The sequence below is a fragment of the Schistocerca cancellata genome, chromosome 9, assembly GCF_023864275.1.
Source record: "Schistocerca cancellata isolate TAMUIC-IGC-003103 chromosome 9, iqSchCanc2.1, whole genome shotgun sequence".
Lineage (NCBI taxonomy): Eukaryota > Metazoa > Arthropoda > Insecta > Orthoptera > Acrididae > Schistocerca > Schistocerca cancellata.
Genome location: NC_064634.1, coordinates 444,145,808 through 444,169,318, shown reverse-complemented (window position 1 = coordinate 444,169,318; position 23,511 = coordinate 444,145,808). Strand labels below are relative to the sequence as shown.

The 23,511-nt window shown below is 40.7% G+C and overlaps 1 protein-coding gene across 1 annotated transcript in view; it reads left to right on the top strand.

Annotated features, from left to right (window-relative positions):
- Window positions 1-22,519, top strand: part of LOC126101471 (prisilkin-39-like) — a 44,047-nt gene extending 21,528 nt beyond the window's left edge. The window contains exons 4-5 of the mRNA XM_049912121.1: window positions 16,022-16,132; window positions 22,317-22,519. Of these exons, the coding sequence (XP_049768078.1) occupies window positions 16,022-16,132; window positions 22,317-22,519 (314 nt within the window). The remainder of the gene's footprint in view (window positions 1-16,021; window positions 16,133-22,316) is intronic.
- Window positions 22,520-23,511: the final 992 nt, after the last annotated feature.

Genomic DNA, 23,511 nt, shown 5'->3' with positions numbered 1-23,511 from the left:
CTAAATAAAAATGTTCTCAGTATTCAGAGTTATGAAAGTCTTGGATACAAACTGTAATGAAATAACAAAAATAAAATAAAACAAGCAGGAAGAAGGTCGTTAATTATTCATAGAAGTGAAATTATTTTTTTATCTTGTAGTTATTGTATTCTGTAACCTCTGACTGTTTAATGGAAGTTAAGCGATGAACTCAGCAAAGATTAACATTCGAAAGTCGAAGAACTTAACTCCGCCAGTAAGTCATATATACTGTGATAGACCTTGCAAAATAGTGCAAATAAACCTACTTCATGTACTGAAACGTCTGTCTAAAGAATTTTTCCGTTCGTACCTCAGTCTTATTTACTCGTTACAGTTTTTGCTAATTTCAGAATATGTTTTGGATGTTATTTCTCTACTTTCGAAAAATTATTCTTCTGCGTCATCCCTTCATGTGAGCGATATGCAGAAATGTGAACACAAAATCTGATAGAAGTAGTAATATGTCTTTATTTCCGCTGAAGACATGATTAAGATTCTAATTGTTTGTTGAGACTTTTTTCATCACAGAAACGAAATACCGTAGGTTTCTGCGTCTAATGTTGTTTAAATCAAAAATTTCTTCATCGGCAGCGTCTACATTTAAAAACAATTCCAACAGGTATCACACAAAACCCAGTTCAGAATAGTCTATAAAAAACATAAATATGATAATGTCTCTTGGTTCTGAGTAATTCAGTCTCTTAGTTCGGTTGTATCAATATTAAACAAACTGGCTGTGAACATAAGCATTTTACCTTTTCAGAGCCACCCCAGGGAAGAAGTAGAAGTGAAGCGAGTTGAAATTAAGTTTCTTCCCCTGCGTATAAATAATATGTGATAGAGAGATTAATCTCCTTCTTTTCGTATTACTTTCCTCTTTATAAATTGTACATTAAAAATACCACAGGATTTTTTTCTTATCGCAACTATTCGAAAGGTGATTCAACCTGATGGCCATTAGGTGCCTACCAGGTTACTTACATACTCATAGAAGTTGTTTTGCTTGTAATTAAAATGGATCTTTGTAATTGAAATTGTATCGTTGTATCGATAAAACAAAGTGTGAGGATTTTTCTTGTCAGCTCTAACATATGTGGTAAAATGTTATGAGATTGCAGAAATAAAGTAATATTATTGATGTTAGGTATCCATTCAAATGTATTCATCGGCACTCGAAACAAAAAACAAGTGGCAATGTAAGGAACCGCAAGAAATAATTCGGTATCTATAGCAATGAAGACGTGCTGGAAAAAGGATAAAGAATTTTCAAACTCCTCTAAGATGTTTATTTACTCTCATGAGAACATAGCCGCTCGTTACAATAGGGCAGCAAATCGATAAGAATGGCGCGATCTACCCTCCGCCATGTTTACAGAGGTTTACGTAGAAGGCTTACAAATGTAGGCGTAATAACGACGCTATAGATGGTCCTTGTAATTGCTGCTACAAAGTAACATGAAAAATTAATGAAAGAGAAAAATTACGATCTGATCTGGTGTTTGACAGAATATATGGAGAAGCAGATGTGGATTATGCTGTGGAGGTGGGCTGGTTTTCTTCTTCATTCACGTACGCACGTAAATCATTTTCTTAATTTGCCATCGGTACGTCCTTTAGCTATGTTCTGAATGTTAATTCCCTACTTTAGTGGAATTATTCTTGTGTCATCACTTCATGTGTGCGATGTGCAACATACCAGCATCAAATGTCCACATGTGTAGATTAAAAGAAAGGTCGGACAAGTGTGAGTAGATATCGCACTTCGAGGGTTCTGCGCAAAATTATTTAAACGGATATTTCATCCATCCCAGGAATCAAGAATCTCGACGATTCTTGCGTGTTATCGATACCGATACTGGCTCGATATCGGTCCTGGGAATTGGTTTTAAGTTTTAAGTTTCTTGTGTAATTTTGCATCTTTTTATTTTATGAATTTCGGAGTTATATAAACACACTACGATAACTGGCAATTGCAGAGGCGCTGACTTCGTGTGCTTCCGTCCCTTTTGCGATTACTGGTAAGATTTAACGGAAGTCTCCAGAGAAGAAAGCAGTACAACCGGCCATAGAGCTATTCCTTTAGACAAATGACGAACAGTTTTATGGAATGTTTCAGTGGATATTTTATGGGATATCTGAACATCATCCCAAATAACGGCAACAAAATACCGCATCAATTACCAGGATTACTTTACTCTGAAACATTATACATACAGTAGGTGTCGTAGACATAGGCTGTCACGGCATCTTTACATGGCAATGACTAATTTGTAAACGACCTGTGATACTTGGCACCGGCGTGGCGTGGTCGTCGGATGGCCTTACACCTACCATCGTTAGAGGGCAAAAGCACCATGTTCACTGCGGCAGAGGATTTCACTTCATCGTAGCTGAAGCAATTAACAACAAATATTTGTAAGTTGTGTACGCAATCGTTCATCACGCTATTTTCTACTGAACACCATATCAAAATCTCTACGGAAGTTCCCGAGATTCTTGACAGATTATGAATGAAATGTAAGTTTGTAATGGCAAAAGATATTTTATGTGGTATAATTAGAAATTAACAGTTTTCGGATTTTTTTTCCTTTGTTTGCACTGTGAAACCTTCCTTTTTGCCAAATTCCATGGTTCTAAGTTAACGGAAATCACTACGTAGCTACTGATGAGTAACTATGTATCAATATATCTAACATAAATGATGTATATTTTGACTGCATTGACTTAGATGCCTGTATCTTTTCACCGACAAGTGGCAGTAGACCGTACTCTCTGAGAAAAATGTCAACGTGGTACCTCTACTCGTTCCTGAGAAAAATAGGGCCTTGGCAGTCACACAGACGAGCAAGAACGCGATTCTATAAGGGTTCTGTTTTTACCGATTGAAGTATTGAACAGTAAAAACCAGAGCGTACTTCTTGGACAATATGAGACACAGAGTTTGCCTAAGCTTATCTGTGCCACACGTACACTTGTTTCAAATCTTAGTCACAAGTAGATCCCTGATTCTGATGGAGTCGAACTAGCTTATATAAAAAAAATTCAGGCATCTAATTACTTTGTAATCTCCCCACTATATTTGTTTCTGTCTAAAATGTAGCCCAACTCTACCTCCCACCCTGTAAAAATCTACGTATTGCCAAAACTATGTGTCGCAAGCTGTTATCCAGGTTTTACTCGTATCCTAATCTTTCACGTTGTTGTTGTTGTAGCCTTCAGTCCTGAAACTGTTTTGATGCACCTCTCCATGCTACTCTATCCTGAGCAAGCTTCTTCATCTCCCAGTACTTACCGCAACCTACATCCTTCTGAATCTGCTTAGTGTATTCATCTCTTGGTCTCCCTCTACGATTTTTACCCTCCACGCTGCCCTCCAATGCTAAATTTGTGATCCCTTGACGCCTCAGAACATGTCCTACCAACAGGTCCCTTCTTCTCGTCAAGTTGTGCCACAAGCTCCTCTTCTCCCCAATTCTATTCGATACCTCCTCATTAGTTATGTGATCTACCCATCTAATCTTCAGCATTCTTCTGTAGCACCACATTTCGAAAGCTTCTATTCTTTTCTTGTCCAAACTATTTATCATCTATGTTTCACTTCCATACATGGCTACACTCCATACAAATACTTTCAGAAACGACTTCCTGAATCTTAAATCTATACTCGATGTTAACAAATTTCTCTTCTTCAGAAACCCTTTCCTTGCCATTGCCAGTCTACATTTTATATCCTCTCTACTTCGACCATCATCAATTATTTTGCTCCCCAAATAGCAAAACTCCTTTACTACTTTAAGTGTCTCATTTCCTAATCTAATTCCCTCAGCATCACCCGACTTAATTCGACTACATTCCATTATCCTCGTTTTGCTTTTGTTGATGATCATCTGATATCTTCCTTTCAAGACACTGTCCATGCCTTTCAACTGATCTTCCTAGTTCTTTGCTCTCTCTGACAGAATTACAATGTCATCGGCGAGCCTCAAAGTTTTTATTTCTTCTCCATGGATTTTAATACCTACTCCGAAATTTTCTTTTGTTTCCTTCACTGCTTGCTCAATATACAAATTGAATAACATCGGGGAGAGGCTACAACCCTGTCTCACTCCCTTCCTAACCACTGCTTCCCTTTCATGTCCCTCGACTTTTATTACTGACATCTGGTTTCTGTACAAATTGTAAATAGCCTTTCGCTCCATGCATTTTACCCCCGCCACATTTAGAATTTGAAAGAGAGTATTGCAGTCAACATTGTCAAACGTGTTCTCTAAGTCTACAAATGCTAGAAACGTAGGTTTGCCTTTCCTTAATCTTTCTTCTAAGATAAGTCGTAAGGTCAGTATTGCCTCACGTGTTCCAACATTTCTACGGAATCCAAACTGATCTTCCCCGAGATCAGCTTCTACCAGGTTTTCCATTCGTCTGTAAAGAATTCGCGTTAGTATTTTGCAACTATGACTTATTAAACTGATAGTTCGGTAATTTTCACATCTGTCAACACCTGCTTTCTTTGGGATTGGAATTACTATATTCCTCTTGAAATCTGAGGGTATTTCGCCTGTCTCATACATCTTGCTCACCAGATGGTAGAGTTTTGAACTGGCTCTCCCAACACTGTCAGTAGTTCTAATGGAATGTTACCTACTCCCGGGGCCTTGTTTCGACTCAGGTCGTTCAGTGCTCTGTCAAACTCTTCACACAGTATAATATCTCCAATTTCATCTTCATCCACATCCTCTTCCATTTCCATAATATTGTCCTCAAGTACATCGCCCTTGTATAGACCCTCCATATACTCCTTCCACCTTCCTGCTTTCCCTTCTTTGCTTAGAACTGGGTTTCCATCTGAGCTCTTCATATTCATACAAGTGGTTCTATTTTCTCCGATGGTCTCTTTAATTTCCGGTACGCAGTATGTATCTTACCCTTAGTGAGATAAGCCTCTACATCCTTACATTTGTCCTCTAGCCATCCCTGCTTACCCATTTTGCACTTCCTGTCGATATCATTTTTGAGACGTTTGTATTCCTTTTTGCCTGCTTCATTTACAAACTTTTATATTTTCTGCATTCATCAATTAAATTCAAAATTTCTTCTGTTACCCCAGGATTTCTACTAGCCCTCGTCTTTTTACCTACTTGATCCTCAGCTGCCTTCACTACTTCATCCCTCAGAGCTACCCATTCTTCTTTTACTGTATTTCTTTCCCCTTATGCTCTCTCTGAAACTCTGTACAACCTCTGGTGTAGTCAGTTTATCCAGGTTCCATTTCATTAAATTCCCACATTTTTGCAGTTTCTTCAGTTTTAATCTACAGTTCATAACCAATAGATTGTGGTCATAGTCCGCATCTGCCCCTGGAAATGTCTTACAATTTAAAACCTGGTTCCTCAATCTCTGTCTTACCATTACATAATCTATCTGATACCTTCTAGTATCTCCAGGATTCTTCCATGTATACAACCTTCTTTTATGATTCTTGAACCAAGTGTTAACTATAATTTTGTTATGCTCTGTACAAAATTCTACCAGACGGCTTCGTCTTTCATTTCTTACGTCCAATCCATATTCACCCACTATGTTTCCTTCTCTCCCTTTTCGAACTCTCGAATTCCAGTCACCCATGACTGTTAAATTTTCGTCTCCCTTCACTACCCGAATAATTTCTGTTATCTCATCATACATTTCATCAATTTCTTCATTATCTGCAGAGCTAGTTGGCATATAAACTTGTACTACTGTAGTGGGCGTGTGCTTCGTATCTATCTTGGCCACAATAACGCGTTCACTATGCTGTTTTCTAGTAGCTTACCCGCACTCCAATTTTTTATTCATAATTAAACCTACTCCTGCGTTACCTCTATTTGATTTTGTTTTTATAACCTTGTATTCACCTGACCAAAAGTCTTGTTCCTCCTGCCACCGGACTTCACTAATTCCCACTATATCTAACTTTAACCTATCCATTTCCCTTTTTAAATGTTCTAACCTACCTGCCCGATTAAGGGATCTGACATTCCACGCTCTGATCCGTAGGACGCCAGTTTTCTTTCTCCTGATAACGACGTCCTCCTGAGTAGTCCCCGCGCGGAGATCCGAATGGGGGACTATTTTACCTCCGGAATGTTTTACCCAAAAGGACGCCATCATCATTTAACCATACAGTATAGCTGCATGCCCTCGGGAGGAATTACGGCTGCAGTTTCCCCTTGATTTCAGCCGTTCGCAGTACCAGCACAGCACGGCCGTTTTGGTTAGTGTTACAAGGCCAGATCAGTCAATCATCCAGACTGTTGCCCCCGCAACTACTGAAAAGGCTGCTGCCCCTCTTCAGGAACCACACGTTTGTCTGGCCTCCCAACAGATACCGCTCCGTTGTGGTTGCACGTACGGTACGGCCATCTGTATCGCTGAGGCACGCAAGCCTCCCCACCAACGGTAAGTCCATGGACCATGGATCATGGGGGGAGGGGGGGGGTGAATCTTTCACTTTACAGAATCCAGTTTGAAGTGAACTATAACTGGTCTAAATACAACTTGTCTTTATATTAAATGAATAACTGAAGCAAAACAATTATGCAGCCCTTATTAAAATTTCCACTTATGTCGCATGTTGAAAACATTGTTGCAGATTTCTCGAAAGCACAACAGCAAACAGCAAGCAGACAGCGGCTAAGCTAGATTTCTATTTCTAAATAACATTTCCAAACTATATTCTAACTGTTTCATACTCATGGTGCAACGTGGCAATTCATAATGATAAGCAATGGGATGGGAAGAGTAGCTATTCCTACGAAATAATATTCCAGGACAACGATTTTAGAATGAATTATGTATTCAAAGAGACAGAATAAACCTCCGCGATATCTTCACACACAACATTGGTCTGAACAATGCTATGCTTGACAAAGTGACCAATTATTTGAAAAGGGTACAACGTTTAAAAAAAAATTCTATAAAATCAAACTCCTTAATCAGTTGATATCTTAATGCACGACTCAGTGAAGTAGGTGGTCTTTCTTAACTAACTGCCACTAATCATTCCTACAAACTAGGTCCGCAGTCTTAAATCAAACTTCTTCTCCCAAAAAAAAAAAAAAAAAAAAAAAAAAAAAAGTATCAGACTGCGCAGAGGCAAAGATGTGCCCCAACAAGACCAAAGATTGTCTAATAGTAACGTAAGTTGCTCTCTCTCTGACATACACGTCGATAACTTTTAGGAATCAAAATGACACGACAACCTTACAATTTTATGAATGAATTTATGTGTTAGATATTTGACGTTAAGCATGTACACTTGAAAAAGTTTAGTAAAGGTTTAAATTAGATTTAAAGTTTGTTGGAAGTGGCTAAGTGCTCTCAATATCAATCAGTGTATGACTATTGTCCACATCATCTGCACTCTATATAACATCGTTTTTCACGCATATCAACGTTTATGGCGTCATATAACCTGAACTTTGTATGGCAGGATGATATAATTTGGCAGGTACATGACCAGCGAAAATGAAGTTTAACGGCAAACTGTAATAAGCAAAGCGATAAACTTTTTTCCTTACACCATTTCGTGGGCAGAGTGTGTGGCGGGGAGAGGGGAGTATAAGCGGGAAAATGTTTCGTGTAAAGTTTGTTGGACTCCACTAAGTGCTCTTGTTCTCAAATACACGATAAATATAGGGTGCTAATAAATGAATATCGGGGTTTTAACGCTGTCTAATATTTATTATATTAAACTTACAGTTATAAATTACATGTCAAATGGAAGAGCAACTCAAACAGTTTTACCAGGAACCTTATAAATGTTCAATGTGAGCACAAATTGTCACACGGCGCACGTCTAGTCTATAGCCGAGTTCTTCCCAGACGTTGATAAGTGTGTCTTCAGTGATTGTAGCAACAACTGCTTCAATCCGGTTTCTTAACTCAGGGAGGTCTGTTGGTAGCGGAGGCACGTACATACGATCCTTGATGAAGCCCCAAAGGAAAAAATTGCATGGCGTTAGGGCGAGTGAACGTGGAGGCCGTGCAAAGCAAGCCCTGTCATTGGGCCCCTTGCGGCCTATCCAGCGCTTGGCTATAGACTTGATGTGTGCCGTGGAACAAATGGTGCTCACATTGAACATTTATACGGTTCTAGGTAAAACTGTTTGAGCTGTTCTTTCATTTGACATATCATTTATAACTGTAAGTTTAATGTAATAAATATTATAAAGCGTTAAAACCCCGATATTCATTTATAAACACCCTGTATACTCTGAGTATTTGCTCGCAATGAATTACGCTGTCTCGAGACACATACATACTTTGTGACTGTAACACGCTCTTACTATGTGAAACCTGTAACGTAAGATTACAACTCTTAGCGAGTGACAACATTTCAAATTTAGGCCCCTCGATGCCGTTGGATAGACAACCTGCAACTGGGATTTCGTGCCCGCCGCAGGTTTAATCGCTCAGTAGCAAGAAAACGAAAAAGTTAGTATTTATTTCAGAGCCGAATGTAAGAAGTACCATACAAAGAACATGATGATGATGATGTTTGGTTTGTGGGGCGCTCAACTGCGTGGTTATCAGCGCCCGTACAATTACCCAATCTTTGCTCAGTCCAATTTCGCCACTTTCCTGGATGATGATGAAATGATGAGCACAACACAAACACCCAGTCATCTCGAGGCAGGTGAAAATCCCTGACCCCGTCGGGAATCGAACCCGGGACCCCGTGCTCGGGAAGCGAGAACGCTACCGCGAGACCACGAGCGGCGGACATACAAAGAACATGCTTCCCTCAATGCCCTATACGAAGCAACAATGTAGATCAGGCCAAACAATACATCCGAAGATATATTAGTCCAAACAGTGTAGCTTCAAGCAAAAAAAGCAATGAAAACGGACTGTATTAATTAAAACTGGGTAAATATAAAAATGAACCATAAAAAAATCCAATTCATGTTTGAACATTTTAGTATATTAGCATTTCTCGTTTAGTATATTAGCATTTCTCGTTTTCTGCAGATATTCACCAATATTTATTAAATGAATGAAATAAAATCACGTTGTTGATTGACTGATCTACCACCAATTCCTCTAGTGTGCAAACCTGTTCATCTCAGACTGACACTTGCACCAAACGTCCTCAATTATTTGTGGGAAACAGCAGTATCCACATATTAGGCGCTTCGATTCTCATATTTTCCTGTTTTCCTGTAGTCCGTGATTCACTTCCATACAGTGCTATGTTCCAAACATACATTCTCATAAATTTCTTCCTCAAATTAGGGCCGATGTTTGATACAATAGTAGACTTCTCTCGAGCAGGAATGCCCTATTTGCCTACGCCAGTGTGTCTTTTATATCAACCTTGCTTCGTTTATAGTATGTTACTTTCATTCGTAGGTAACGGAATTTCTTAACTTTCTTAATTTCGTCGTCCACATTATTGATGGTAAGTTCATTGCAAATCTCATTTCTGCTACTGCTCATTACTTTCGTCTTTCTTCGGTTTATAAGAATCCACATTCCGTGAACACTATACAGTAACATCCAGTTTGACAAATCCTGTAATTCTTCATCGCTTTCACTGCAACGTCATCAAGTAATTTTATCGCTGAAATCCCTTCATACATATGTATATTATTCTTATCAGAAAATTGTATGGATGATCTGTTTAGCCGATTGTGCGGTTGCGTTCTTCGGTAACATGTGGACGATATTTTTCCGAAAGTCTGACAGTACGTATCGACACTCAAAAGGTCTATAAATCAACTTGAATCATTGTTTGACTGCCAATTCTCCAACGATTTTAGAAATTCTGAAGGAATGTTATGTACGTCATCCGCTTCATTTGGTCGCAAGTCCTCCAGAACTCTGTTACGCTGTGACTGTAATACTGGTTCTCCTATGCCTTCTATATCGACACACATTTCTTCTTGTATCACGTTATTAGACAATTTCTCACCCTTGATGAGGCCTCCAATGTGTTCTTTCCAAATATTTTTGCCATATTCTGCACGCGTAATCTCTTCCACAAAATATATATACACAATGTGATCAAAAGTATCCGGACACCTCTAAAAGCATACGTTTTTCATGTTAGAAGCATTGTGCAGCCACCTACTGCCATGTACTCCATATCAGCGACCTCAGTAGTCATTAGACATCGTGAGAGAGCAGAATGAGGCTCTCCGGTTGTCAGTTGTGTCACATGTCTGTACGCGAGATTTCCACACTCTTAAACATCCCTATGTCCACTGCTTCCGATGTGATAGTGAAGTGGAAACGTGGAGGGCTACGTACAGCACAAAAGCGTACAGGCCGACCTCGTGTGTTGACTGACAGAGACCGCCGATGGTTGAAGAGGGTCGTAATGTGTAATAGACAGACATCTATCCAGACCATCACACAGGAATTCTAAACTACATCAAGATCCACTACAAGTACTATGACAGTTAGGCGGGAGGTGAGAAAACTCGGATTTCATGGTCGAGCGGCTGCTCATAAGCCACACGTCACGCCGGTAAACGCCAAACGACGCCTGGCTTTGTGTAATGAGCGTAAACATTGAACGACTGAACAGTGTGAAAACGCTGTGTGGAGTGACGAATCACGGTACACAACGTGGCGATCCGATGGCAGGGTGTGGGTATGGCGAATGCCCGCTGAACATCATCTGCCAGCGTGTGTAGCGTAAACAGTAAAATTAGCAAGCGGTGGTGTTATGGTGTGGTCGTGTTTTTCATGGAGGGGGCTTGCGCCCCTTGTTGTTTTACGTGGCACTATCGCAGCACAGGCCTACATTCATGTTTTAAGCACTTTCTTGCTTAACACTGTTGAACAGCAATTCGGGGATGGCGATTGCATCTTTCAACACGACCAAGCGCCTGCTCATAATGCACGGCGTGTGGCGGAGTGGTTACACGACAATAACATCCCTGTAACGCACTGACCTGCACAGAGTGTTGACCTGAATCCTATAGAACACCTTGGGGATGTTTTGGAAGGCCGACTTCGTGCCAGGCCTCATCGACCGAAATCGATACCTTTCCTCAGTGCAGCACTCCGTGAAGAATGGGGCTGCAGTTCCCCAAAAAAACTTTTCAGTGAATGATTGAACGTATACTTATAAGATGGATATGCTTACAAACTTGTTGTATATTTGCGCACATGAGCGCCCGCGCTCTTGTGTGTGTGCGTGTGTGTGTGTGTGTGTGTGTGTGTGTGTGTGTGTGTGTGTGTGCGCGCCTGTATTGCTCGTAGAATTTTTGGGCGTAGCAGGTCTCGTAATAAAAATGACAAATTAATCCCCGTAAAAGTCTAATTATTTTTCATTTTAGAACCAACAACTAAGCAGTGGCAACACTGAAGGTCGGAAAATTAACAAGGAAACAATCTCACACTAAATAATATATAAAGCAGTGATGGAAGAATTAATACCGCTTGTGGGGAGACCACTTCAGGGTAAGAACAACTTTGTCGGTCGTTGAGCCGCGCGGGATTAGCCGAGCAGTCCGGGGCGCCACAGACGTGGCCTGTGCGGCTGGTCCCGGCGGAGGTTCGAGTCCTCCCTCGGGCATGGGTGTGTGTGTTTGTCCTTAGGATAATTTAGGTTAAGTAGTGTGTAAGCTTGGGGACTGATGACCTTAGCAGGTAAGTCCTATAAGATTTCACACACATTTGAACATTTTTTCGGTCGTTGAGAATTAGGGCAACAAGTGGCTCAGTAGCGTAAAGACTGAATTAATCTCATCACACGATAAATAATAGTAAGAATTTAACATGACAGCGATAGAACTAGATAAAGACGAGAACAGAAAAATTCTATTACTGAATTAATGATGTACTCAGTTACGTAAACTTGAACTAAAATCTATAATTTATGGAAACTATAATTCCATGATAAACGAAATACTATTTTTCATTCGGTGTTCATGATGCAAGTTAATGACTTATTTTGAACATTTCTCAAATGTCAAAGCTGTGCATTTTGTGAAGTGTGGTACACACAAGCCATAGAAGATTGATCTCTGTGGATCTCCTCTAAAAATACGAGTTAAAAGAACACACTTAAAAGGAAAAACAGGAAATGTTGGGCTTTGTAACTGATTTCAGAGAACTGTACTTAATACGATTTTTAAGGAAATGACAAACGACAGCTTCACCACGGAAAAAAATGTGAAACGCAGGAACCATGCATGAACATAGCTACAGAATGAAATGCTGCTCTGTAACTGGTACTCACACAACAATATGAAAACAAGCTGAATTATTAAACTAATGATAAAAATCAAACTGCAATCGAGTAAACCAAGGAACTACAACAATGAGGAAGGTCTTAAAAGTTATTATAAAGGGGTTTAACATTCTGAGAAGATGTAACCAGTGGCTGATACGTTCGAGTATCTTGATTATTGTTTGATTTCCATTCCAGCACGATGAGGACTTTCATGAGCAAGTTCTGCTTCCTATCACAAGTTCTGGAATATAAATGGATTTTTACTAACACACTGTATACGCAAACATTCATTATGCAAAGGCACTTAACATTTAGGGAGGAGTCCGATACTGGCAGCTTGGGAGAGTGCATAAAGGACAAAAGGAACATTTATGCTGAGGTGTTTCTTTTTTTTCCCCTTGCAATCAGGGTTTGCTATAGCAAAGTGCCGTCACTCTTTAGACACCCCTTACAATATTTAAAATTTACGCCGGCCGAAGTGGCCGTGGGGTTCTAGGCGCTACAGTGTGGAACCGCGCTACCGCTACGGTCGCAGGTTCGAATCCTGCCTCGAGCATGGATGTTTGTGATGTCCTTTAGTTAGTTAGGTTTAAGTAGTTCTAAGTTCTAGGGGACTGATGACCTCAGAAGTTAAGTCCCATAGGGCTCAGAGCCATTTGAACCATTTAAAATTTACTTCTAAAATTCCTGGAAGAAGGAAACTCACTAGGATGGTTCAAATGGCTCTGAGCACTATCGGACTTAACATCTGAGGTCATCAGTCCCCTAGAACTTAAAACTACTTAAACCTAACTAACCTAAGGACATCACACACATCCATGCCCGAGGCAGAATTCGAACCTGCGACCGTTGCGGTCGCGCGGTTCCAGACTGGAGCGCCTAGAACCGCTCCGCCACATCACTAGGATGAATAAATCTTACTTCTTCAGTGGATGCATCCCGTTATGAAACGTGTTGCTAGGTTATAACGACGTTCGAGATCTAGATTCGAAACAGAAAAACCTCGTCTTCGAGTGGGAATACTCTTCGACGCTAATCTACGAGGACCTCATTCCATCAGTACCTCTCCCCTATTTTTCCAAACTTCACGTAGTTTCTCGTCAGCGTACGATGAGGGGCGGCGACTAGGGCCTGAGCCGTCGCAAGCCATGTCGCTTGCACTTTTTTCTCCGGTTCACAAGGCTGCGCCAGTAGCGCGACCGCCGGTGTTTTCAGTGTCGAAACCCCGAGTCGCTACAAATGCCGACGTCGGCAGCGTTGATGGGTATAAAACAGCCGCCGCCACCCACCTCCTCACTGTCAGCACTCAGCCTTCAGTCGACAAGCACAATGTCTCGCGTTCTCTCACTGGTGAGTACTCACTGTCACTCGTCTCTCTCTAAGCTAATAGCTGCCGCATTTCGTACTACAGTGTTGTTCAAATGCCCCTGAGTCTCAGCTCCCTAATGGTTTACTCTGGACAAATTATTTAATAGCGACGAGGTTTTAGAAGAACAAAGAAAGTGTTAGTACAAATGCAGGATTGAATCACAAATCGCCAGTCACAGTGCTTTTGAAATGAAAAATGAAATGGTTCTCACATTAATATTCACAGCAATTTTCACTTGCACAGCTTCTATTCTTATTTCTTTCGAGGAATGGTATAAAACTGCGGCAGTCTGAATGACTTTTCATCCACAGACGATGACAAGAGTGTAAAATATACCTCGCATTTACCAGACATAAGCAGTTCATGCATTAATTAGCTGAAAGCAGTTAATCCTCGTTGGGTGAATTGTTGCGCTGCAACTACGAAATTTGAATTGCACCAGTAGCTCAGTTGGGAGTATTTCAGATTATAGCAAAAATAAAAACACAATTTAACTAACTTAAATGTTACGTAGCGCCTTCTCGGTTTTTTAACTCATAAATCGAACATTTTTCTTTTCATCCATACACTTCATTTGTCAACATCCAGCCAGCGAACACTAAGTTTTAAACATGGCTGTGTGGTCAGCGACCGTTTACAAATTAAAGTGGTTACAGCCCTCGGTCGACCGAGGCTGTAATTGCTTTAACTTTGCTCTGACAAAGACTTTCATGCAATTACTGTTGTTAATTTTAGGAGTAAATATTAAATAATTAATTAACAACAAATATTAAGTAACTAATTAACAGCGTTATTTTTTTGTAAATTTTCTTTCTTTTTGCACAGTATTCTGTTTTCGGCTCTGTTTATGTTTGACAGGATTAATCTTCGTCTTTTAAAAGGCTTCGACACATTCTCACCCATCTCATTATGTTTTGATTACAATCAGTCACGTATACTTTTAGTTTTCTATTCGTAGTTTTACTTACACTGAATTTTAAGATTTATGTTGCCTAACTAGTGAAGTTCCCAATACCTGTGTATTTTTACCTTATTAACCTGCACATTCCTTTAAAAGAACTCGAAAATGGTGTAGAACGTTTTCATTTGAATCCAAAAATTTCACCAAGCTACTCGATTGCACATTAAAATTCCAAATACCGAGCAGAAAAATAGGCAGGAATCATCTGCTTTACTACACATCATGTGTTTCAGTATCACAGTTGCCTTCCAGGTGGAAGTTGTACACAATCGATATTAATATTGGATCCACGATTTTTGGAAATTACAGGCCATTTGTTACTGTCTCAGTGATATTTAAATCCAAGTTTGGTCAAGCGCAGTTCAGTGGAGCCTTCTAACAATGTTACAAATATTTTCCCAAACTTCTGTGCTCGGAGAAACTGATGATCTCCATGCAGATGCGCGTACATACGTGCATCTACTGTACAGGCTGTCCAAAACATGTAAGGGCAAATTATACATCCTGCCAGAGTACCCTAAACCGAATACTTCGGAATTAGAAACTAATGATCAGAAGTAAATATCTGGATTTTTATCGATTTAAATGACTTACATCTTACAGCTGCTGACCAAACCGATTCTCGCCAGCCTCAGTGCACCCGTTACAACGGCTCAAACTTTTTCCTCACTCTCTCATATACCTTTGGTGCCTATTTTTCAGTGAGAATGGCAAGTGGGACCCCGCCACGTAGTTTCTTTTCAGTTTCTACAAGAATTTCAAACAGCAACGACTCATACAATTGGCTTTAACTCAAATGTTGCTGCCCGTGGTCACAGTACAGATGATTGGGTATTATTTTTGGAGGCAGAACTTCCGGTGTTAATACAGTAGCGTGTGACGTTTAAAAACTCGTGTAGCCTACGAACTGTCGAGCAGGACACCTTAGCACTTCCCCCCCCCCCCCCTCCACCTTTCCCAGTCGTTCAGTGATCCTTTCCGACCATTGGTTCCTTGTCTCCAAGTATTGAATTTAGATCCTCAGCAGTCTGTATAATTTTCATCCAAAGATCTGTAAGGTTTTAGGACAACCTGAATATTAAGCGAACGATTGTATTACATACTGTCGACGAAAGCGAAATTTAATGGGTGATTGCGCACGTAATTTTCTCCTTCTTCTACAAACTCGAGGGTTCTCCTCCACTGCTGCAGTTTTCCTCATGACATTTCTCTTGCAGGATCGGCACTGTGCACTGCCTTCAGAGGCAGTTCACATTATTTCAATCTGTCATTTCGTCACAAGAGGTCAGAGGAATAGAATAAGCTGTTACGTTGTTCAGACTACTAAACCAGATGTCGACAAAGACATTACATTAGGATGCACCGAGACGCTCCTCAGTCACATACCTCGAGACCTACATGTGCGTGTATGTTATTGTGTTGCAGGTGTGCCTTGTGGCAGTGGCTTGCCTGGCCCTGCTGTGTGGCTGTGAGGCCTCCTACCCTCTGGCCGTCTCTCACGGACACGGGTACTACCCGCACAGCTACAAGTACCCTGGCTACGGGTACCACGGTGAGTGACATCATTTCACATACCATTACGTTATTATCTGTAGCATTCGAGACTCAGCTCACTACCACTGTATGAGATTAGATGAAACTGTATATCGTACAGACACTGGAACGCTGCACTGTAGCCCGCATCCCTGCGTTTGCCGGGCAACGCGCCACTAGTCACGCCATTCGGGCACGTCTCACTGACAGACTAAAAACATCGATTTGTCGTGGTCGCCTCTCGTTTCGTTCCGAACAGCAATAAGGCGCACCCACTAATCTGTGGAATTAGCATCCTCGAAAGTAAGGAAGTAGTGACTTCATGACTGATTTTAATTTCTGACAGAAACTTTCGCGTCCACTCGCCAATACCTATTTTCTATCCTCCGTGAAAGGTTTTCCCGCTTAGCGCACGTTGAAGCTTTGAATGGAGACATTTAGTATACTTTTAAGGCGCTGCATTGGCAGTCAGGAGAAGAGGGTTTTGAATCATTGTCCTACCAGCCAGATAAAGTTTTTCCTTGATTTCTCTAAATCACTTAAGTCGAATGAAGGGATGCTTCCCATTTTTGACGATTCCAAGTATTATCAACCGTCTCTGACGATCTTGTTGTCTAAGGGACGTTAAACCACTATTTTCCTTCCTTCCTTCCTTTCAAGCCGTAATAACATTTTACTGTCTGTCTGAATTAGCGTGTGTAACTTTCTTAAGGCGCTATAATAGGGATTTTGTCATACCCTTGGAACACATTTTTTCCTGTTCAAATCTTCTCGGGCTTCCATCCTGGTAGCTGCGTCGAAAAGCCGCGACGTTTCGATGAGTGTCATTGTCATCATCTTCTGGCGAAGTCTTACCAGGATGGAAGCCCGAGAAGATTTTATCAGCAGTATCCACCGGGAAAGCCTACATTCACACATTTTTTCTGCTTATGAATTCCAAATGGTTTTACTCATATTATCACGTTTCATTCTGAATATGTACCTCCAGAAGAGCAGCCCTATATTTCTAATCGGTGTTATTATAGACCATTATCCATCGACATCTATACCCCGCAAGCCACCTTGCAGTGTGTGCCGGATGGTGCTTTGTGCATCACTGCCATTTCCCCCCTTTACTGTTCCAGTAACGGATGGTTCGAGGAAAGACTGAATGCCGGACAGCCTCCGTATATGCTCGAATCTCTCTACTTTTATCTTCACAGTCCTTTCGCGATAAAGAGATAGGAGGAAGCAATATGTCTGTTGACTTCTCTAGAAACGCATGCTCTCGGAACCTAAAAAGTAAACCACGCCGTGATGGAGAACGTCTCTGTTCCAACGTCTGCCACTGAAGTTGGGTGATGGGATGCGTAACGCTTTCGTACTTATTAAATTAATCTGTCACGAAACTCACTGCTCTTCTTTGGATTTCTAGCAATCCTATCTGGTCCGAATCCCATACTGATGAGCAATATTCAAGTCTCCGTTGAACGAGGGTTTTGTACATAACCTCCTTTGCTAATGAACTACATACCCTGAGAATTCATGTAACGATTGTTGGTCTCGCGTCTGCCTTTCCAGCGATTAGTTTTGTGTCGCCGTTCCATCTCGAGCTGCTCCGTGTGCATACTCTTGGACATTTCATGGACGGAACTGCTTCCGGTGAATGTACTACAACCGCGTAACCATACAGTAATGGGTCTTTCGGTCTATGTATACGCAGTACGTTACATTTGTTTACGATGAGTGTCACTTACCACTCACTGCACCAAGGGTCGATCCCCTCTGGTCCTACTGCCTTTCGCTACAATTTTCTAGCGTTGCTACTTCTGTGAATACAACAGCATCATCCCCGAAAAATATCATGGAACTTCCAACGTTGCTTACTAAGAGATTTATGTTTACTGAAAGCCACTTCTTCATCTGAAAACCCGTCTCCGAAACAATGACATGCTGCGTTTTGTTTGCTCAATCTCTCCAATTTAGACTCATAGTTGGTCTGATTATTTACGTTCTTAATTTGTTCGTTATGCGGCAATTTAGACTCATAGTTGGTCTGATTACTTACGTTCTTAATTTGTTCGTTATGCGGCAGTGTGGAACTGTATCAAATACCTTACGGAAGTCAAGGAACAATGCATCTACCTGGGTGCCGGTATCTCCTGTTTTATGGGTCTCGTGGACGCACAGAGGAAGCTGAGTTTCACATGATCGTTTTTTTTTTTGTTTTTTTTTTTTTTCGAAAGCCATGCAGTTTCCTTCAGAGCAGATTTTCGTTCCCTGTGTCCACTCTTTCCTTGAGTGTTTTTATCATCTACCACACCAGTCGTTCTCCGCTGGTGCTACGTTACCATATATTCTCACACGCTACAACTTTAGAACCGTATAAGCTTTCATCGAAAGCCGCAAGATTCCGAGCAGTGTTAAAAGTTATTCCGTACAGAACTTTATTTTTTTCTGCTAGTGTGTTAGTAATAACACTTAAATACGACATTAACGTTGTTAATACGTATTGTGGTTTCGACTACTGACTATATTTCAAGAAGAATCAAAACGTCAATGAAATATCTGATTAACAGACTAGCATAGCTCTCCGTTTACTACTCTCCTCGTTGACCAAGCTCCTTGACAGCTGTGTGAAAGAGTCGATTTTGAAAGCGTAGAGCTGCATTTTGTAACGTATTTGACAGGACCGTAGGTAAAGTCTCGGTGGATCAGTTCTAAAGGAGAGGCATTGTTCGTGCCTTCATTGACGAACGTGTAGTGTAATGACTATATTTAAACGCTTTCTCTATTTACAGTAATTAATAACCGCACTGAACTTCTGCTCACATGCAATTTCACGTTTTTAGCAATGCACACATGCAACTTAACGATTACATTAATTACGTTGTTTTGAATCATTAAGAAGGATAGCAAACTTACGAGCTCTTACACAAAACCTGAGCTAATCCAGTCATGGGTGCCCAATTAGTATAGTTTTTTATACCTATATTCCATTGGTCACCGTACGATAAACCAGACTTTGCGTATAGGAACAAGTAAACCGAGAAAAACTGAAGAAAACGTTTACAACATATTCCCTCGGTACTTGGAGGAATATAAACGTATTACAATTTTAAATACACAGTGTTGATTTTCACCACATTCAGTAGTTGCTTAGTGCATATAACATCGCTGTCAGTGCTCACTTATATACTGTTCTGACCTTTACAGTCTTATACTTTCAGTATATATTATGTCGTGTATGGTCCGTTTGTTTATAGCCTCTTTGAGTGTTTTATTATGGTTGTGTTATTCATATAATCTATATAGTCGTAAAATGGTAACATACACTACGAACTCTCGCTGATATTGTGTGACCTATCTTTTGAGTCGTATGTTGTGTGAGAGTAGCCTAGAAAGCCGACAGCCGGTTGATAAGAAAATATAAAATAAATTTTCATGTTTAAAAACTGGTACTTGTTGAAAAAAATAGATCTGCCGGGAATGAATATCTTAAAAACATATGCCACGTCGAAGTTCTGACTGGAACAGTATACTACAATACTAAACCTTAGAGACTTGGAGATAAGCTCGTTGTAGAACGCAAATGATGAAGTCAAACGAAAACGTAAATGGCTGATCGTAATACTGTAGTGTGTAAATAAGTACCAATGGTGTTAAACTTACCGCCTGTAAAAATAGTCGACCTTTAATTTTCGTCTGGCTGAGCAGCCACTGGAAAGTTTCGTTGCTAGAGCCTTGTCGTAATCTCTGTTTTTCACGCGCGGCTTCTGCTTAAACATTTGCCGGAATTCTTTTTTTCTAACAGAACTAGCCTAGGCTCTTCGATGCCCTACTCAAATCATGTCGGCTTTATTCGCCAATATGAACACATATTTAACACTTCTTTGTATTTAGAGTCATGTATCAGTCACTGATAGCAGATCATACGAGGATCTCTCTGAAATTCGTAGCAAAATTATGATGATGTCACCAACTTCACTCCGTCTTCTGCTAACAGCCTCATAGGGCTATAGATGTAATCCACCAAGTTATTTACATACAGTATATCGTAAACAGCAGTGGCCACATGACATTACATTGAGGTACTTCTGACGTTAACCTCGCTTTGGTTGATGGCTCCACATGAAGAATGACATGAGTTTCCGATGTTTTGTTTACTAAGTGACAGAGCAGAACTGTATCTAAAGCTGTTTGTAAGACGCGAAACATGGCATCCAGTCAAGCTCAGTTACCTGCTGCGTTGTGGATCTCATGAACGAACAGGGCAGATTTCACACGATAGGAGATTGCAGGAACAATGTTAATTTCTACACAGTCGTTTCTCAGGCTTCAGAAGAGTAATCATACTTAAGCAGGGTATACGCTCCGCAATTCTATAGCTAATCGATATCAGTAACACAGGTCTATACTTTTGGACGTCGTTATACTACCCGTCACGTACATCGGAATATTGTTCCAGCTACGTACCTTGCTCCGTTGTCACAACGATCTATGGTAAAACTGATACTATTATCGTAACACATTCAGCGTATGGTCCTACCATCGTTCTTCAATCAAGTGATTCGAATTATTTTTCAAGTCCGTGTTCACCTATTTCCATATCTGTAATTTTCGCCAACAGAGAACTACATGCCTATCTAGACGGTAAATTACTAAATCACAACAAACACCCAAAGTACCTTGGGGTTACCCTAGATAGGACACTAACATTCAAAGAACACCTGACGAAAACTGCAGCGAAACTTAAAACACGCAACAACATATTGCAGAAGCTCTGTGGCACCACTTGGGGCTCCACAGCATCTACCTTAAGAACATCCGCACTTGGCTTCGTGTATCCAGTGGCAGAATACTGTGCCCCAGTGTGGCTCAACAGCAAACACACACACGTGGTAGATAGCCAACTTAATGCAACAATGCGTATTATATCAGGCACAATCTGGCCACCTCCTACAGTGTGGCTGCCCGTTCTCAGTAACATAGACCCTCCTAACCTGCGCCGAGAACACGCTCTGGTTAGAGAATTTCAAAAAAATCATGAACAACCCTCAATTACAAATCCATGAAGATACTCACGACATCCAAGGAAACCGACCCCGGTCTAGGCATCCTCCACTAAAGACCGCACGGGCTCTGCACCAAACCAACTTTAAAATAAATGACCGATGGAAAGAGGAATGGGAGAGCAGAACAGCAGTAAACTGCCACAGTATGCCATGCATCTTTAGTAAACCAAAACGATTTGATTGCCCTCGCAAAGTTTGGTCAACTCTTAATCGCATCAGACCCAACTGTGGCAGATGCGCCGACTCCTTACACAGATGGGGTAAACTTCCTTCGGCCGCTTGCGACTGTGGCGCTGAGAGACAGACGGTCAAACACATCGTGCAGGAATGCCCACTAAGGGCATACGAGGGTGACCCACAGGATTTCCTAACGGCGACCCAAGACGCAATCGACTATATATTATCTAAGCTGGACGTCTGCTTGTGATTGCTCTTCTGTGAGTGTAAATTTACAATTGGTGGTGTCCTTATATACAAACTGTTACTTATTGCTCTGTTTATAAATATGTGATTTTTTTTAAATCGTGTTGTTTCTGTAATTTTTACTGTGATGTTATGAGCCATACGCTAAATAAATAAATAAATCGCTTACGCATGAAAATCAAAAGTGCATCATTCGTCAGATATCGACTTCTTACCACGATATTTCAATTAACAGGCAAATGACTTCTGAGGATGCCATCACGTGGAACTCGTGATAGCTAACTGACAGCCTGTCGAGACCTCTTTCGTTTGCAATCCCGGAACTAAACACAATATTAATTAGGCTTCAAAAACTTCATGTTGTACATTAGGCTGTGATGTAATTTAGAACCGAACGCTAACGAATACATTCACCACACTCTTAATCTGCCTTTATGCATCTACGTAGAAGTCGACTTCTATTATTTCTGCTTGTGTGTGTGTGTGTGTGTGTGTGTGTGTGTGTGTGTGTGTGGCTTGAAACTCGTAAAGTTGGGGAGGGAATACCTTTTATTGACGGAGATCATAAAGAACAGACCTCGTCTCCACTTTGTTCCATGCACACTACTGGATCCAGCAGATAGTCTCTGTTTGCATTAGTTTTTAGCTTATTGTTGGTATTTTTGAAGATTAGAGTGTCTGATACATTGAAATGAAGTTGTCTGAAGCACGTGATAAATGTTGCAGGCTACTCGTCCCACTACGGTTACCCTGGCTGGGGCTACAAGGGGTACGCTGGGTGGGGACACCACGGCTACTCTGGATACGGCTACCATGGCTACGGTAACCACTACGGCTACCCCGGATACGGCTACCATGGTTACCACGGCTACGGTAACCACTACGGCTACCCTGGACACGGGTACGGCCATGGCTACAGCCACTGGTGAAGAACAGCGACTCGACCCTCATTTTCTCCTCATTCTTATGCAACCGCTCACTTCTTTTCTACAACACCACCACTTTCAAATGCCCCTTTTTCTCTAAACCTTTCATCTAAAACCTATAAAATCTGATCACCCTGATCCGACTCATCATCCATAAGCTATTTAATAAAAGTACATGTCTAAAAAAAATACTTGTATTATTTGTACCTATCTAGTAGTCGTCTAATTACCTTCTGCGTAGAATACAGTAGGTGTTTATGGGGTTTTATTAATTATTCATTGGGCATTTACAAGACGAATATTAGAAAAGAGAGTACACCGTAAAACAAGACACATTCAGCATTACAAAATACAAAATTTTTCTCATTAAGCCTTGTTTTTTTAAGCCAGTCAGTGGCAGTGTCCGAGGGTTTATTCATTTATATCTTCAGACTTTCTCGTGGTGATTCATAGTTGCGTCCTGAAGATATAGTGATTACTCGTCAGCATTGCTGTTTCTTGACGCAGAGATTCCAGGTACGTTTTCAGGTGGCTACATCGAAGTTTTCAGCGTCTTGAGACCCAATGAGAAGTAAAGTAAGTTAGCAAAATGAGCAGCAAAACTAATGAGGAAACTATAGAAATTGCGTCAAATTGAAAAGTTACAGTCAGGCTAACAGCCACACAAATTTTACATGATTTACTATCAGTATTAAAAATGAAAATATAGCTTGTGCGTATGCATGACAAAATCAGCACTCTGTGAACATAATTTACCTAAACATTTTTTTTTTGCAGTATGTTTGTCGTTCCTTTTGATAGAGATAGCGGTAGACATATATCTTAAGAAGAATAGACCACTAACTGCCTATATTTTTTTTTTATTGATCTAAACGTATTTCAGAGAGGAAGCACCAAAGTCGGGGCTCACAATTTTAAATGAGTCTTTTTATTATGGTTTAGTGAAACAGACGCATCTGGATTTGTAAAAAATCTCCTCTCTGTTTCTTCATTAT